We start from the raw sequence: 14,885 nt of genomic DNA, 5'->3' as shown, positions 1-14,885 counted from the left end.
GTTTGTGGGATTTATATTCTTATCTGCGCTCAAATTTCAGACGATTCCTGTCAAAATAGAAAATAATTACAGTCATCTTAAAATGTGCTCAGAACCAAAGGTGCAGTTGATTGAAATGTCCACTTATATTCTTCCTTACTCTGTAGTGGAATACACTGGAACAAGAAGCAGTCTTCTAGAAATGCTGTAATAAATGTTCACCTCTGACAAACCATAAGAGCTGACAACAACCAGTGCAAATTGACGCTGCCTGCAGGGCTGAGAGCTGAGTGCTTTGTCTGATGTGTGATGGAGTGTGGCAGTCTCGTCCCTTATTAGACTCATCACCTCTATGAAACCACATGAAATAGAGAAAATGGGCACAGTAAGGGGCATGACACAAAGTCAACCAGTCACAAAAAGTTTCACAGATGAGTTGTAAATAAGTCATTAATGCCAAACAGTGTAGAAGTGGAACTCTGCTGTGTTTATGGTAAAACTCCTGTGGCTCTCAACTTGAGAAACACTGGCTCTTATGAAAGCAGAGTGTTTTGTGCATCAAAAACTGCTAAACAGGTTCTCTAGAAGTCTGTGTTTTCTCATGATTTACAGGGAAATGACAACAGTATTATATTCCACAGATAACCTGATTGCAGCTGTATTTACCCAATTCTCCGCTAATTCACAGAAATAACCTTTTTCCTCTAAGTGAAGGGCAAAAACCAGCAGGAACATGGTCATCTGTAATGCAAATAATTGTGTGAGACGCAGGAACAAACTAGCAGTTTCACCAGACAGTAAACGTTTACCAAAATAGCAGTTTGTGTAAACTCACACAGTCATTGTGTTGATGATTACAGAGCAGTGATGGCACTGAGATACCTGTTTGGAGAAACGCGTTCCTGTGTGTCCTCTCAATGGTAGATTTTCACGACTGTAATATAGGAACAAAGACGGAACAGATGTGAATTTGTACACGTTTGTACGCCCTTGTGTGTTTGTGTCTGTGCAAAGGGGGGGTTTCCCATTAGACTTTCAGCTGACCCAGACAAAAAGTAATTGCAGGTTGGATGTGCAGTTGGGTAAAATCAGTGGTTTTGCATGTTGAACTATTGCTTTTATGTCTTGAGTTTCCTCAAGAAGAAACAGGTTTTTAAAGCAGTTATAGAGTGTAGAGCAGAGGGTGACAGAAGGTCTGCTCCTTTCATTGATGTTAAGCGTTGAAAGCAGCAAAGTAACACCTGTGTGATGTGTTTGCAAAAGTGGAAAAAGGATTCAGATTTTTCACTTAAGTAAAAGTTCCAAGAAATATCCTCACTGCAGTAAAAGTCCCACTTTTCCAATTTTACAAAACTTTAAGTATAGGTTTATAAGTATGATGTGTTGGATGGAAATGAACTCATTACTCAGAATGGCTCCTTCCACAGTCTTATTAAATCAATGGATTATTATTACTGCTGCATTTACATGTCAAAGGCATTCTAATGTTGTAGCTAATGCAGTTGAAACTGACTTTAACTTATATTGTACTATACTATATGCTGTTAAACTGCTAGAAATGTGTGCATTATATTTACCTTCTTTATTAACACTGGCAATTTAATGTATAAGTCCATCAAGAATCCAGCAATTGTATATCAAAAGAATAGAGTGAAGTAAAATTATATTTTGTTCCCCTGCAAGTATAAATGATAGTACTCAAAGCTAAAGTACCTACCTGTTTTTAAAATGGAGTGAATTTACATTTCATGCATTATTCATAAAGGTTATAGGTCCTTCAATGAATATTTTTGACCAGAAGCTGGGTCTCTCAAAAATAGGAGGTAAAAAAATCCCCTCAGTGCAATCAAAATGCAAAGAGCTTCTTCTTAAACAATAAACAGAGCTGATTGGCACTGTTAGCGAAGTGCAAAGGCAGAGGAGTGTTCTAGAGTAGCACAAATTGTCCTGCGATAAACAACCCAAACCTGTCACGCTCAACTTTGCCACAGCATCACAGATCACAGATTAAAACTCCTACTTCTTCATTCTAGTGGGACAGGTGTGTGGGTGGTGTGTATCTGCAAACAAGCTAAAGTTTTTCGCTGTAGTTTACTCACATGTTGCCTTATAATGGCAGTCTGTTGTGGCAGTTGGTTTGGGAATTTATAATGTATATTTATTTTTTTTTATAATTATTTGTGATTAGGCAATTTCACAAGTCATTACAAATCCTCATCTATATATTTACATTCTAAACAAAAATACCCCAGAGCTACAAATATATGTAGTTAATTAAGTAGAATCTGCTCTGCTGCTTTTTCCGTTGAATATTCATGCACATGAAGTTGCTAAATATTCATTTTAGCTTTTAATGTTTTATTTGGATTTATATCATCTAAAAATGGATACTCATTTTGTATTTTTTGTGCTAAGTAGGGAATGTTTTTTTAATCATTTGTGGCATGCATGGCAAGATTTATGCAAATACAACAATCTGATGGGTAACCTCACACTGTCTCATTACCTGACAGTTTTGAATCTCTCACATTCCAATGTAAGCTCAAACCACAGACTCTCCATGTGTGGCCTTATCACAGTGGAGCAGCTGCTGTGCAGATGGAACCCCGCATGCCATGTTCTATGAATATGTCATAAATCTGTGGATGGACTTTGCAAAAGTTTCAGTGTGCGTGGTAGGCAATAGCAATAGGCTGCAAGAATGAGTCCAATTAATTGGATGGAAACAGAGCAAATGCCTGTGAAGTGAAAATGAGTGCACATCAAGGGAAGCACAATACAACAGTAAATGCATATGAACAAGTACTTATTCGGTCATTGAGTAGATGACGTTTTTTGTTTTTTTTTTTCTGATTGAAAATAAGAGTTGTACATTGTGGGAAACAAAGAGCATAGAGTTTAGTCCCAGGTGAAAATGGTCACTGGTCTCTAATTTACTGTGTCTAATGACAATCTTTACTTCTCCTCTTTGCTCTTTAGGTCTGTCTGTCCAATCAGACTGCAGTTCTTCTAATAATCATCTGAAATATATTTCTCACAGTTTGGATGGAACACTCGTATAGCTGAATGTTTTCCGTCATAAAAAAAAAGAAGAAAACAAAAAAACAAACAAAGGGGGAATGTTCAAGGGGATATAAAAAGTATGACAGCTGGAAAAACTGGGGATGCCATGTACCTCAAAATAACAAGGCACAAAAAACCCTGTAATCACATGACATTTTAAAGTGTTGGTGGTGAAGAGTCAAGAACAAAATGTAGTCACAAGCAGCAGTTTTTAAGTCTCAGGCTTATTTAGAGGATTTTAAAGACTCAAGCCTGTCAAGTTAGCAAGAGCAGCGTGAAACTTCTCAAATATTCATGAGTTAAACATGTAACCACATGTGAAGAAACAGAAAGTACCCCCGTTAGGTGGCATTAGGTTGAATTGTTAATTTTCACAGCCCTAACACCCTAGTTTTGTTTTTGTTTTTTTTCTTTGAATATGCTTCTATACCTGAAAAGTACACGGTGTGTCTAAATGATAATACCATTGTATTATGAGTCATTTCATCTTCTATCTTTGTCTTACTGATTTTTGTCTTTTTCACTTTAAGCAGAAAAAGAAAGGCTGGGAAGGAATGAAACAGCGCTTTTTATTTTCTTTTTTTGTCTATGGACAATCATCAAATGATCAGGAAAAAAAAGCCCATTGAATGTTCCAAAACACTACAGAGACATGCTGTTTTCAACCTAAACTAGAAGGAAAATACTCAGAAAATCATGAAATATCCACAAGAGAAACTGGGACATGTATATTCAACTAAATTATTAATGAAATATATTGTTGCTTAATAACTTGTCAGTCCCATGGATTAGTCAAGTGATGGGTTAAGATGTTCAGCCCAGCTTTTTATTTGACCAGGATTGTCTATGAGTGTTGCTATAGTCTTAAATCCTCAAAAATCATAATAAAATAGGCTCTAATGACACAGAAAAGCCTACTTTCAATCATTTCCCCATTGACGACCAAGGACTATGCTTTCACGTATTTCTTTATATATTTTACACCGAGGACAATAGGGTCATTTTTCATTTTACTGCATGGGCACTGAGAGTTTTTTTTTTTTTTTTAGCTTAAGGGAAGGTCAACACATTTCAGAGGTCCTATTCTACTGCTCATTTTATTCATCGCAAATATAAACAACAAAATAAATAAAAAAAGATGAATGTTTGTATGAATACAAAATAAGCAACCCACTCTTTTACCTCCAGCGCCTCGCCTTAGTGAATCCAGCAAACATTTCCCCTCTTTTTAGGAGATAAACACAAAAAAAAACTTCCACAACTGGTGAATATGAATCTCATTACTATGCTGTGTCATTAGTATTTTGCTTTTCCTTCAATTTAAGTCATTTAATTTTCTTTTCCTTCCTTGTCTCATAATCATAATAATCAACGTGATTATTTGTCCTGATCTCCTGTATCTTTCACTCAGAGGATTTTTTTTTTTACTTATTAAGTACAAAGAAGCAAAGATACCTGTTTTAATTTGGCAGCAGAAAGTGACAGGAAACAGGAGGAGGGAGAAGGAATAAGACAAGGCAATTTCAACAAACTAATGACGATCTAAGCACCCATGACTGACAGTGGTCCTGGAAACCAGTACAACATTAGCTTTTTTTGTTTTTTTTAATAACCTATTGCTATTAAAGAATGTTTGCTTCCCAAGTACTTCTAGAATATTTCTTTCTTTGCATTAGTTTAGTTTAGTTTTTGTTTAAAAAAAAAAAAAAAAAAGAATAAACTCGTCTGTCTCTACCATGTGTAGGTGACAATGTTATGTCAGGGGGAAGTGTGGAAGTGGAGGGAATATTGATGGACACTATCACTAACAACAGCACAGATGATATGGAAGAAGTATATGAGAGAAGACAAAAGCTAAGGGAATTAAATATATTTCCACCCAAAAACTAAAACCATATTTAATTTGTATTTGTATATCAGTGTAAAAAAAAAAATCAAATACTGTTATCATAAGATAAGATAAGATAAGATAAGATAAGATAAGATAAGATAAGATAAGATAAGATAAGATAAGATAAGATAAGATAAGATCATGAGTGAACAGGAAATAGAAAAGAGAATGTTCTATTTAAATCACTTGTTCTGTACATATATGCATAATATTCACATATTTCCAATACAGTTGTACATAATGTTAATATTGATATGATATGTGGGATTACTGTGAACTGTTGTTGAGTCTGATGGCTGTGAGAAGAAATAACCTGCAGTATCATTAAAATATTATTAACCCATAAACACCCAGGGGTACTTTTGTGGCGGTTCCCAGATTAATTTTTGTCTCTATTTAACCTTTCTTGAGTGATTCATCGCCTTTTATTATATTATTCTCTGTATTTTGCATTTTTCACTTTAAATCATGTATTTTCCAAAATCTGATTTAATTTAGATGTTCCTGAAAATGCAATTAATTCAAAGGTTATTATATTAAAACAAGGAAAACTGCAGAAAAATAAACTTTTTCAGAAAAGATATCAGTAACTGAACATAAACCATGTGTCTCCATCCACTGTGATTGATCCAACTCCATGGGTTTTACTGGTGAATCAATATTGTAGAAGATGACAGTGTTTCCATGGTAACTACAGAGCCTCTGAACGTCCAAATGGGTCATATCTGTTGACCATGAAAAGATGACGAACTACATTTTACACCAATTATTTACATGTATTGACAGGATTAGTGAATCAACAGGTATTAAACAGTTTAGATCAGTAGATGCTTGGGTCTTTATGGGTTAAAATGTAAAAGTTGGCTTGCACCTTTCTTATCAATATTGCACAAAATTTGTCAAATCTATTGTGAGCAGAATATTGATCCATCTTACACAGTGTTATATTTTTAGGGTTTGCATAATGATCGGGACCCAAAGGGATTTTCATGGGGTTCCTAAATCCCTGGGTGGATGATTTAGCTGGGACTGTAAACTTATGGCATACATACGTACATGACTCACTGCAAAAATCAAAATCTTATCAAGTGTATTTTTCTAATTTCTAGTCAAAATATCTCATCACACTTAAAAAAAGGTATAATCACCTAAAGAGTAACTTTTCAGTGAGATATAAGAACTTATTTTTAGACAATAGATCTTGAAAATCTTATTTCAAGAAATCCTATTAAGATTATTTTTCACTTGTTCCATTGGCAGATTTTTTGTTGCTTAATTCAATTAATTTTTCCTTAATTCAAGCAAAAAAAAAAAAAAAAATCTGCCAATATGGAACAAGTGAAAATGATCTTGATAAGATTTCTTGAAATAAGATTTTCAAGATCTATTGTCTAGAAATATGTTCTTATATCTCACTGAAAAGTTACTCTTTAGGTGATTATGTCTTATTTTAACCCTTTCATGCATGAGTTATGAGAACATTAATCAAGATTTTTTTCTTTAGTCCTCTTTGGGCATTAAAAAAACAATGCGATTAAATTTTTTTTATTTTTTTTATTTATTCAATTTTTTTTTGAACCTATTTTTCATGGAGTTGCAAAAATGTCCACCAAGCTAGACACCATGTGTTTAATTTTTGAAGCAAAGAAACATGTATTTACTGATATACTGTGTGAAAACTATTAAATAAAAACATTAAATGCTGCTAATTTGATGTTTTTTCACATTTTAACATACACTACAAACAAAAAGTTATGGATATTTTTAATTTATGGGCTATTTTTTTCAGTTGGGATTCTTGCACAACACTTTTTACTTTTTTGTGTGTGAACTGAGTTGAAACACATTTTTTTTTTTAAATGACCAGACATAGTTTTATTTACAAATGGCAAAAATGACAAAAAAAGACAAAAAAAAAAGACAAAAAAAAAAAAAAAAGAAATATCATTAGCTTTTTGTTTGTAGTGTACTCTAATACAAGTCATTACTCACTTTATGGACATAGTAAAGGGGAAAAAAAACAAAAAACTTTTGTTGTTAATTACAGTCTAATAACAATAACAATGAATTGATTTACACTGGAACATGTTAGATCGTGTTTATCAAGAACAGCAAAGTTACAGTAATGTTATCAATTGCAGTGTATGGGATGGTGCATAAGTGTCCACTGTGTTGGCTGATATGAAACTACAACAACAAAATCCATGACCATACAAGAGAATTGCTGTAGAATAACTGCCCACTGTAGTGACCACTGTACATGAAAGGGTTAAGTGTGATGAGATATTTTAACTAGAAATGAGAAAAATACATTTGAGTAAGATTTTGGATTTTTGCAGTGCTGTCTGCTCATGCGCCATAGCATTGGCTTTTCAGTCAGTCGGTCAGTAAAATACTTCTGTACACCTCCAAGATCAGGGAAACTCCTTCACAATGTAATGAATCTCATATGTGTAATTCAGCTCAGGTTTTCAGTCCACGCCCCCCCATCCCCTTCTCCTCACGTCAATGTCATCTTCACTGCCTATTGGCCCTAACGAGTCCTCCAAATCCTCCAATATGTGCAGAGATGGGCGGCAGCTCTGTTACGCAGCCTCTCAAGTACCTGAAGTTAAAACTCCTTCGCGCTATTCTCGCTGAGTATGTGGAGGATCCAGACGGACGGAGGAGAGACGCATGGGAGTCACCGCTGAAGCATCTGGCTGACTCCACACACTCTGAGGATTTGGAGCTTTGCACTTAAGAGAAAAAAACAAAACAAAAAAAAACATTGAACCACTTCTCCTCATCCTCTCCTGCAGGGTTGACTCTTCTGTTTTTTTCCCGGATGGTTTGGATCGCATCCGTTCCAAAGATGTTGCTCTGTAGACTTCTCCTGTGCGTTTCAGTCACAGGTTTTGCATTCAGCCAATCTGACAGCTCTGGATTATTTTACGCACTCAGATCTGAACTGTCAGAGGATGCAATTTTGGTGGCCAACAACGGAATACGCGTGCCTTTTGGGAGATCCGTGTTCGTCGATCCCATCAATGATTTGGTGATTCAGACGCAACCTGGGGACCGGTGCAGCATCACCGTCCTGGATAATGATCCTCTTTCACAAAGACCGGGACATCTCTCTCCTAAAAAGTTTCCGTGTGATTTCGGTCCTAATGATGTGACATATTCCCACTACGGATCCAGGAGTCCGGCTAAAGACAGAGTCAGGCTGCAGCTCAGGTATGACGCGCAAACCGAGACCGTTATAATCCCGTTTATGATGGAGGTGGAGGTAGTTTTTACGCAGCTTGAGTTACTCACCAAAAACATGCCTCTGACTGTGGAAAACCTCAAAGGGATCAGTAACCCTATTGATAAGAAGATTTTAGAGTTCACTTATGATAGAAACTCTTTTAAATGTGAGGTGACGTCTCTGTCTGGTGGGAGCGCACTACCCAGGTATGGAAGTCTTATTGATGGGGGGAAACTTTCCACAATGATGGACTGTGATGAATTCACCCAAGCTGACATCCGCTATGAACACACATTCGATCGCAAGTCTCCCAACAGAGATTATGTTCCCATGGTTGTGGAGCTGCATGACATGGAAGGCAACCTAGTGAAACAGGAGTATTTTCACCTCATGATTCGGATCAAAGAAGGAGAAGAAAACACCCCCCCCAAACCCAGCTTTGTGTCTATGATGATGATGGAGGTTAGTCAGTTTGTCATGACAGCCCTCACTTCTGACATGCTCGCAGCCGAGGATGCAGAGTCAGACCCAGATGAGCTGATTTTTAACATCACCTCTCCACTCTCTTATGAGGAGGGCTACATTGTCAGCACCGATGACAGAAACCTGCCCATCACATCTTTCTACCAGAGAGACCTGCGTGACCTGAAAATAGCCTACAAGCCTCCTTCTCTGGATTCAGACACAGAGAGGATTTTCCAGCTGGAGTTTGAGGTGGTAGACACAGACGGAGCTGTTTCTGACCCCTTCGCTTTTATGATAGTTGTGAAACCCATGAACACCCTGGCTCCGGTGGTGACACGTAACACAGGTCAGCTGTTGTACGAAGGGCAGTCCCGACCCCTCTTTAGTACCCACAACTTAGAGATCAGCGATGAGGACGACCTGGACTCTGTCACTATCACTGTTATAGATGGGCTACGCCATGGGGACCTCATGGTTTTGGGTTCTCACAGAAAGTTCTTCACACCTGCTGACCTTAAAACAGGAGTCGTTGTGTACCAGCATGATGGGAGTGACACATACAGTGACAACATTATCTTTAAAATGACAGATGGGAAAAATGAGGTAGAATTCCTTTTTCCTATAACAATTGTTCCCACTGATGATGAACCGCCGATTATAAATGCCAACACCGGCCTGGTGTTATTTAAAAACCAGATGATGCCTATATCTCCCCTCATGCTCAGTGCCGCTGATATCGACTCTGAAGACTCAACTATTAAATTCACCCTCGTCCCCCCTTTTTCTACAATCGGCGTCGTCCTCTTAAGGCAGTCAGATGCTCCGGAAGACCCATCGTCTTGGAAGTTCAATGCCGAAGATGAAGTGTATGAGAAGGAGGTGACAGAGTGGCTTCAGAAAGATATCACAGACGGGAAGTTATTTTACAAACACACAGGCCCACATAACACAGATACTGTAATGGATCAGTTTGTATTCACTGTTCAGGATGACAATGACCCCCCTAATGAATCAGGAGAGAGTGTGTTCTTAATCCGGGTTCTACCCATTGATGACGTACCCCCCGAGCTGTTCCCTGGCACTACTCTACAGTTGACCGTTCAGGAGTACAAGCTCACTCACTTTAGCAAAGAAGTTCTACGTTACACTGATTTGGACTCTGAGGATCGTGACCTCAAATACACAGTTATTCAACCGCCTACAGACACAGATGAAAATAATCCACTTGTGTTTGGGTCCTTGGTTTTGACAGACAGCCCAGACACTGAAGTTACAGAGTTCACACAAGCTCAAATTAATCATCACAAAATCTCCTACGGACCCCCGGATGTGGAGCTGGGGATCACCGCTCATGTTGTGCAGTTCCGTTATTCTGTTGAAGATACAGCAGGGAATACTGTAGAGGGGGCTTTTACTATCTACCTCCAGCCCGTCAACAACAAGCCTCCTCAGATTACAAACACTGGCTTTACTGTGTTAGAGCGTGGCATGCACATTATCACTATCGCTGAGCTTGATGCCACAGACCCAGACACAGAGAACAGACACATAACCTTTACTCTCAGCCAACTTCCTAAACATGGCCAGATCCAGGTTGCATTCTCTGATCTTGAGAAAAAAGGGGTTTTCAAACTTGAGGATATTTCCGAGGGGAAGATCTCTTATGTTCACGGCGGGGAGGAGACGGTGTCCGACGAGTTTCTGCTAGATGTCAGTGATGGCATCCATGTTGTCACGGTAACGGTCAAACTCACAGTAAAACCCATTGATGATGAAACCCCGACTGTCAGCCTGCCTGCGGGAACAATCGGATCTCATATGGATGTGCTGGAAAACGGAGCAACAGAAATCACAACTAATGTCATTCAAGGCCACGATGATGACACAGATGATCTCCAGCTCACTTTTATCGTAGAAGATCCTCCAGCTATGGGAGAAATCCTGGTGAAAGGAATACCAGCTACGAGGTTTACACAGGCTGATATTATTAATGGCGTGGTCGTATACGCACACACAGGTGGTGAAATAGGTCTCACCTCTCAGCATGACGGCTTTAATTTGACCCTCACGGACATGTCTGATGAGTGGACCGTAGGTGGAAATAAGGTTAATGGCGTCCACGTTAAAGTCACCATTCTTCCTGTCGACAGCCAGCCCCCGGAGGTTGGAGTCGGAGTTCAGTTTAGTGTCATCGAAGGGGAAAAATATGCCATCGGCCCTCAGCACCTAAACGCTGATGATAATGATACTCCAGTTGAAGATATCCTTTGCACCATAGTTGTCCAGCCCACCGCTGGCTATGTGGAAAATATATCACCTGCCCCAGGGTCAGAAAAGTCCAGGTCAGGAGCAGCAATCAGTGCTTTTACCATCAGAGATATCAGGGAAAGAAACATCTACTATGTGCAGAGTATTCACAAAGGAGTAGAGCCGGTTGAGGATAGATTCACCTTCATGTGCTCTGATGGTATCAATTTCTCTGAAAACCAGTTCTTCCCAATTGTTATCATTCCTGCAAATGACGAAAAGCCTGCGATTTATTTAAGAGAGATAATCGTGATGGAGGGGATGAACATCATTATCGATACGCCGCTTTTGAATGGAGCTGACGCCGACATTCCGCCTGAAGAGCTGCTGTTTATCATCTCCAAACCTCCCAAACACGGTAGCATTTTAAACCAGCTATCAACAGGCTCGGTTTTGGTGACTAACTTCACTTTAGAGCAGATTAGAGAGGCGTCGAGCATTATTTATGAGCATGATGATTCAGAAACAACAGAGGATAGCTTTGATGTCATTCTGACGGATGGAAAGTACTCTGTGGAGAAAACAGCCATGGTTATGATCATTCCTGTTGATGATGAGACCCCGAGAATGCTCATTAACGACGGTCTGGAAGTGGAAATAGGAGAGACCAAAGAAATCAACAATAAAGTGCTCAAAGCCACAGATTTAGATTCTGACGATAGTACACTCACGTATATTATCCGCTTCGGGCCTGGTCAGGGTCTCCTGCAGAGAAAAACCCCGTCTGGGTCTTTGGAGAATATCACACTTGGTATGAATTTCACACAGGCCGATGTGGATGAAGGGCTTATAATTTACACACACAGTGGACAGGAGGGCATTCGAGACTTGGTCAAATTTGATGTCACTGATGGAATGAACCCACTAATTGACCGTTACTACTACATCACTGTGGGCAGTATTGACATGGTGTTCCCGGACGTGGTCAGTAAAGGTGTATCCCTAAAAGAAGGCGGCAGAGTGACTTTAACCACCGATCTTCTCAGCACCACAGATCTGAACAGCCCTGATGAGAACTTGGTTTTCACCATCACACGGGCCCCTGTTAGAGGCCACCTGGAGTGTACAGATACACCTGGGATGCCCATTGTGTCTTTCTCTCAACTTCAGCTTGCTGGCAGCAAAATCTACTATATACACACTTCAGATGATGAGGTGAAAATGGACAGTTTTGAGTTTGAAGTAACAGATGGTTACAATCCTATTTTCAGAACATTTAGGATTTCTATTGTAGATGTTGACAATAAGAAGCCAGTTGTGACTGTGAATGGTCTAACAGTCACAGAAGGCCAGAATAAGCTTATTACTCCATTTGAACTGACTGCTGAGGACCAGGACTCTAGTGAAAAGCTGCTAAAATTCACTATCACTCAGCTGCCTGTTCACGGTAAACTTCTATACAACCGGTCCATGCCTATCACCAGCTTCACCAAACAAGACCTGAATGAAAATCTCGTCAGCTACAAACACGATGGGACCGAATCATCCGAGGACTCATTCTCTTTCACCATAACTGACGGCACACATACTGATTTTTTTGTTTTCCCTGACACTGTTTTGAGACTCGCCGCCCTCAAACCATGAAAATCACCATCGTGGCAGTCGATAATGGTGCCCCCCAGATTGTGGTTAATAGAGGGGCCCCGACTTTGAAGATATTACCCACAGGTCAGCTGGGGTTCCCCCTCAGCCCCAACGTGCTGAGAGCAGAGGACAGAGACAGCAGCCCTGCTCACCTGGTGTTTCACATCACCACACAACCTAAACATGGATACATCGTCAACCTGGGACAAGGAAACAACTCCATCAACACATACAGCCAAGGTAAGATCTGTAATAAGCACCCAGCAGCATGTGGATGTCATATTCAGATTGCACCTGTCACATCTTTAAGTGTAGTGTTATAGGGGAAAAAAAGTTCACGACTACATGTGTAATTTCTGGGAGGAAAATCCTGTTAAATAATGAAGAAAAATAGCATGAATGTTGATCCTGTTAAATAATGAAATAGTAATATTATAACAGATAGTATGAACTTTTCCCCTCTCAGACATTGTTTTAAATAATTCAGAAATAGTGTCATTACTGTGTTTATTTGGTAGTTTTGAGTGTAGTCACCATTTTGGTAATCAAATTGTAATAAAACCCTAATGTGTTTGATGTGAACTTCACACTCACAGAATGTTAGAATATGTGAAAGTTAAAAATCTCTGTAATTCTTGATTAATTTTTCACACTGCCTACCAAAGATTGTAATTTATGGAGTAATAATTATTCTTTCGTGTGACAAGTGGTGGCTTGGGAATTTCAATAGTTAATTTGTGAGCTTGATTTAGATGTGCCTTGCTCATCAAATCATAATTAGCAGACCAAAGTGGAGGCTGATGTTTTGCACAAATGTCCTGTAGACGGTTAGAAATGAATAATTTATTATTTTCCCATCTCCGGGGAAATGTTCACATCTGATGTTCTCTACAGTGGTTTGTTAAATGAAGCGCAAGAGAAGTGGAAGATCATGTGAAAAGGTCAGTGCAGACCTTTAAGTGACAGGACGGCATTTGAGTTGGAGCACACTCTGGTGTTTCACCAGGTCATTTTCAATTCAGAACAATTAATTGCGTTTGTGTATTTTAAACATTGACAGAAATTTAGAAAGCTATCCCTAAAACCACTCAATGTGATACATTTATGCACAGTACCTGTTTGCACGCTAGAGTTTATTATGATATTTAAAGCCATGCAATCAATGCACTATTCACATATACATGTATATTGCCTCAGCATATCATGATGAGGCAATTAGGCTACGAAGTAAAAAAATCCACCTGCTCATGCCATAGTTTAGTACAAGCACAGGTAGGAGCTAGCGATGCTGAGTGGAAGAGCCATTCAGTCAGCGGGAGATGGACACCTCTGACAATAATTATGTGACTGCAGACTTAGAAAAAATAGGGGCCACAGATGAGACACGAGTGCAGTGGGAAAGGGGCAGAGTGGAAAAGAGTGCAAAGGAGGCAGGAGAGAAGAAGGGAAGTGGGGGGTGTAGGTGACATGAGAGAAATAAAGAATGAGGAAAAGGGGCGTGAGAGAGAGAGCAAACAGCCTTGTCAGAAGAATCAGTCAGGTGAAAGAGACAATCCCTCGCTCTTATTTACTCATCCCATTTCCAGGGCACATCCCATGAGACATTCTCTTTAAATATTTGATGAGCAGTGTGCCCGTGGTTCACTGTGTTGACTTTATATTTGCAAGGTCCTTGGGTTCAAGGCTGCGCTACTTCATTTGAGACCAGATCATCTTGGTTACGTCTCTCCTGTATGATCACATCAATACTCACTAATGTGAAATAATAGAAGGAAATCACAACAGCATTGTCAGAGAGTGATGGCAAATCATTTCCCTATAGTTTTGTCTTTATGCCCTTTTAAAAAAAAAAGGACTGGGGGCGCTGACAGGAAGCCATCTACAAGGTTTTAGATGTGCCTCAGTCACGAGTCTGGGGTTTATACTTTTATGAACCTCCTTCCTCCAACATCTATTATTGAAGGAGGTGGTTCGCAGGGCCAAGCCCTTTCACAGTCTTGATGATTTTTGTGCACTGTAATAGACGTTTGTGGAGAACCGTGGAAAAAATGCAATCTGAGCCCTGTAATTCAGGATAAAGAAAACAGCTGTGGCAGTGGATGCGACTGCTACGGTCCTGTTTTTAACATTCTTAGGCTTGTCTGTCATTAAAGGATCTACCATCACCTGGTTTTCAGGGCTGTTGACACAGATAGCTGGCAGGTTCAGGATTTTAACATTTTCTGTTGGTTTAACTTCCACCTTTTTGGATTTTAGGTTGTGGCCTTATCATCCTGGATTACGGATGCATGACTTTCAGAATGCTTTCTCTAGTAGAAAATTGTTCATGCTGAGTGCTGATAAGGAACTGAATCAGTGTGATAC

General features: G+C 39.3%; 1 protein-coding gene across 1 annotated transcript in view; it reads left to right on the top strand.

Moving 5' to 3' along the window:
• The first annotated feature begins 7,571 nt into the window (after positions 1-7,571).
• frem2a (FRAS1 related extracellular matrix 2a) overlaps positions 7,572-14,885 on the top strand; it is an 89,676-nt gene continuing 82,362 nt past the window's right edge. Inside the window, 2 exon segments of the mRNA XM_030154434.1 lie at positions 7,572-12,492; positions 12,495-12,761. Coding sequence (XP_030010294.1) covers positions 7,761-12,492; positions 12,495-12,761 — 4,999 coding nt within the window. The 5' untranslated portion in view covers positions 7,572-7,760.

The sequence above is a fragment of the Sphaeramia orbicularis genome, chromosome 14 (assembly GCF_902148855.1).
Source record: "Sphaeramia orbicularis chromosome 14, fSphaOr1.1, whole genome shotgun sequence".
NCBI classification, from domain to species: domain Eukaryota; kingdom Metazoa; phylum Chordata; class Actinopteri; order Kurtiformes; family Apogonidae; genus Sphaeramia; species Sphaeramia orbicularis.
This window is presented reverse-complemented; position numbering and strand designations above follow the sequence as displayed.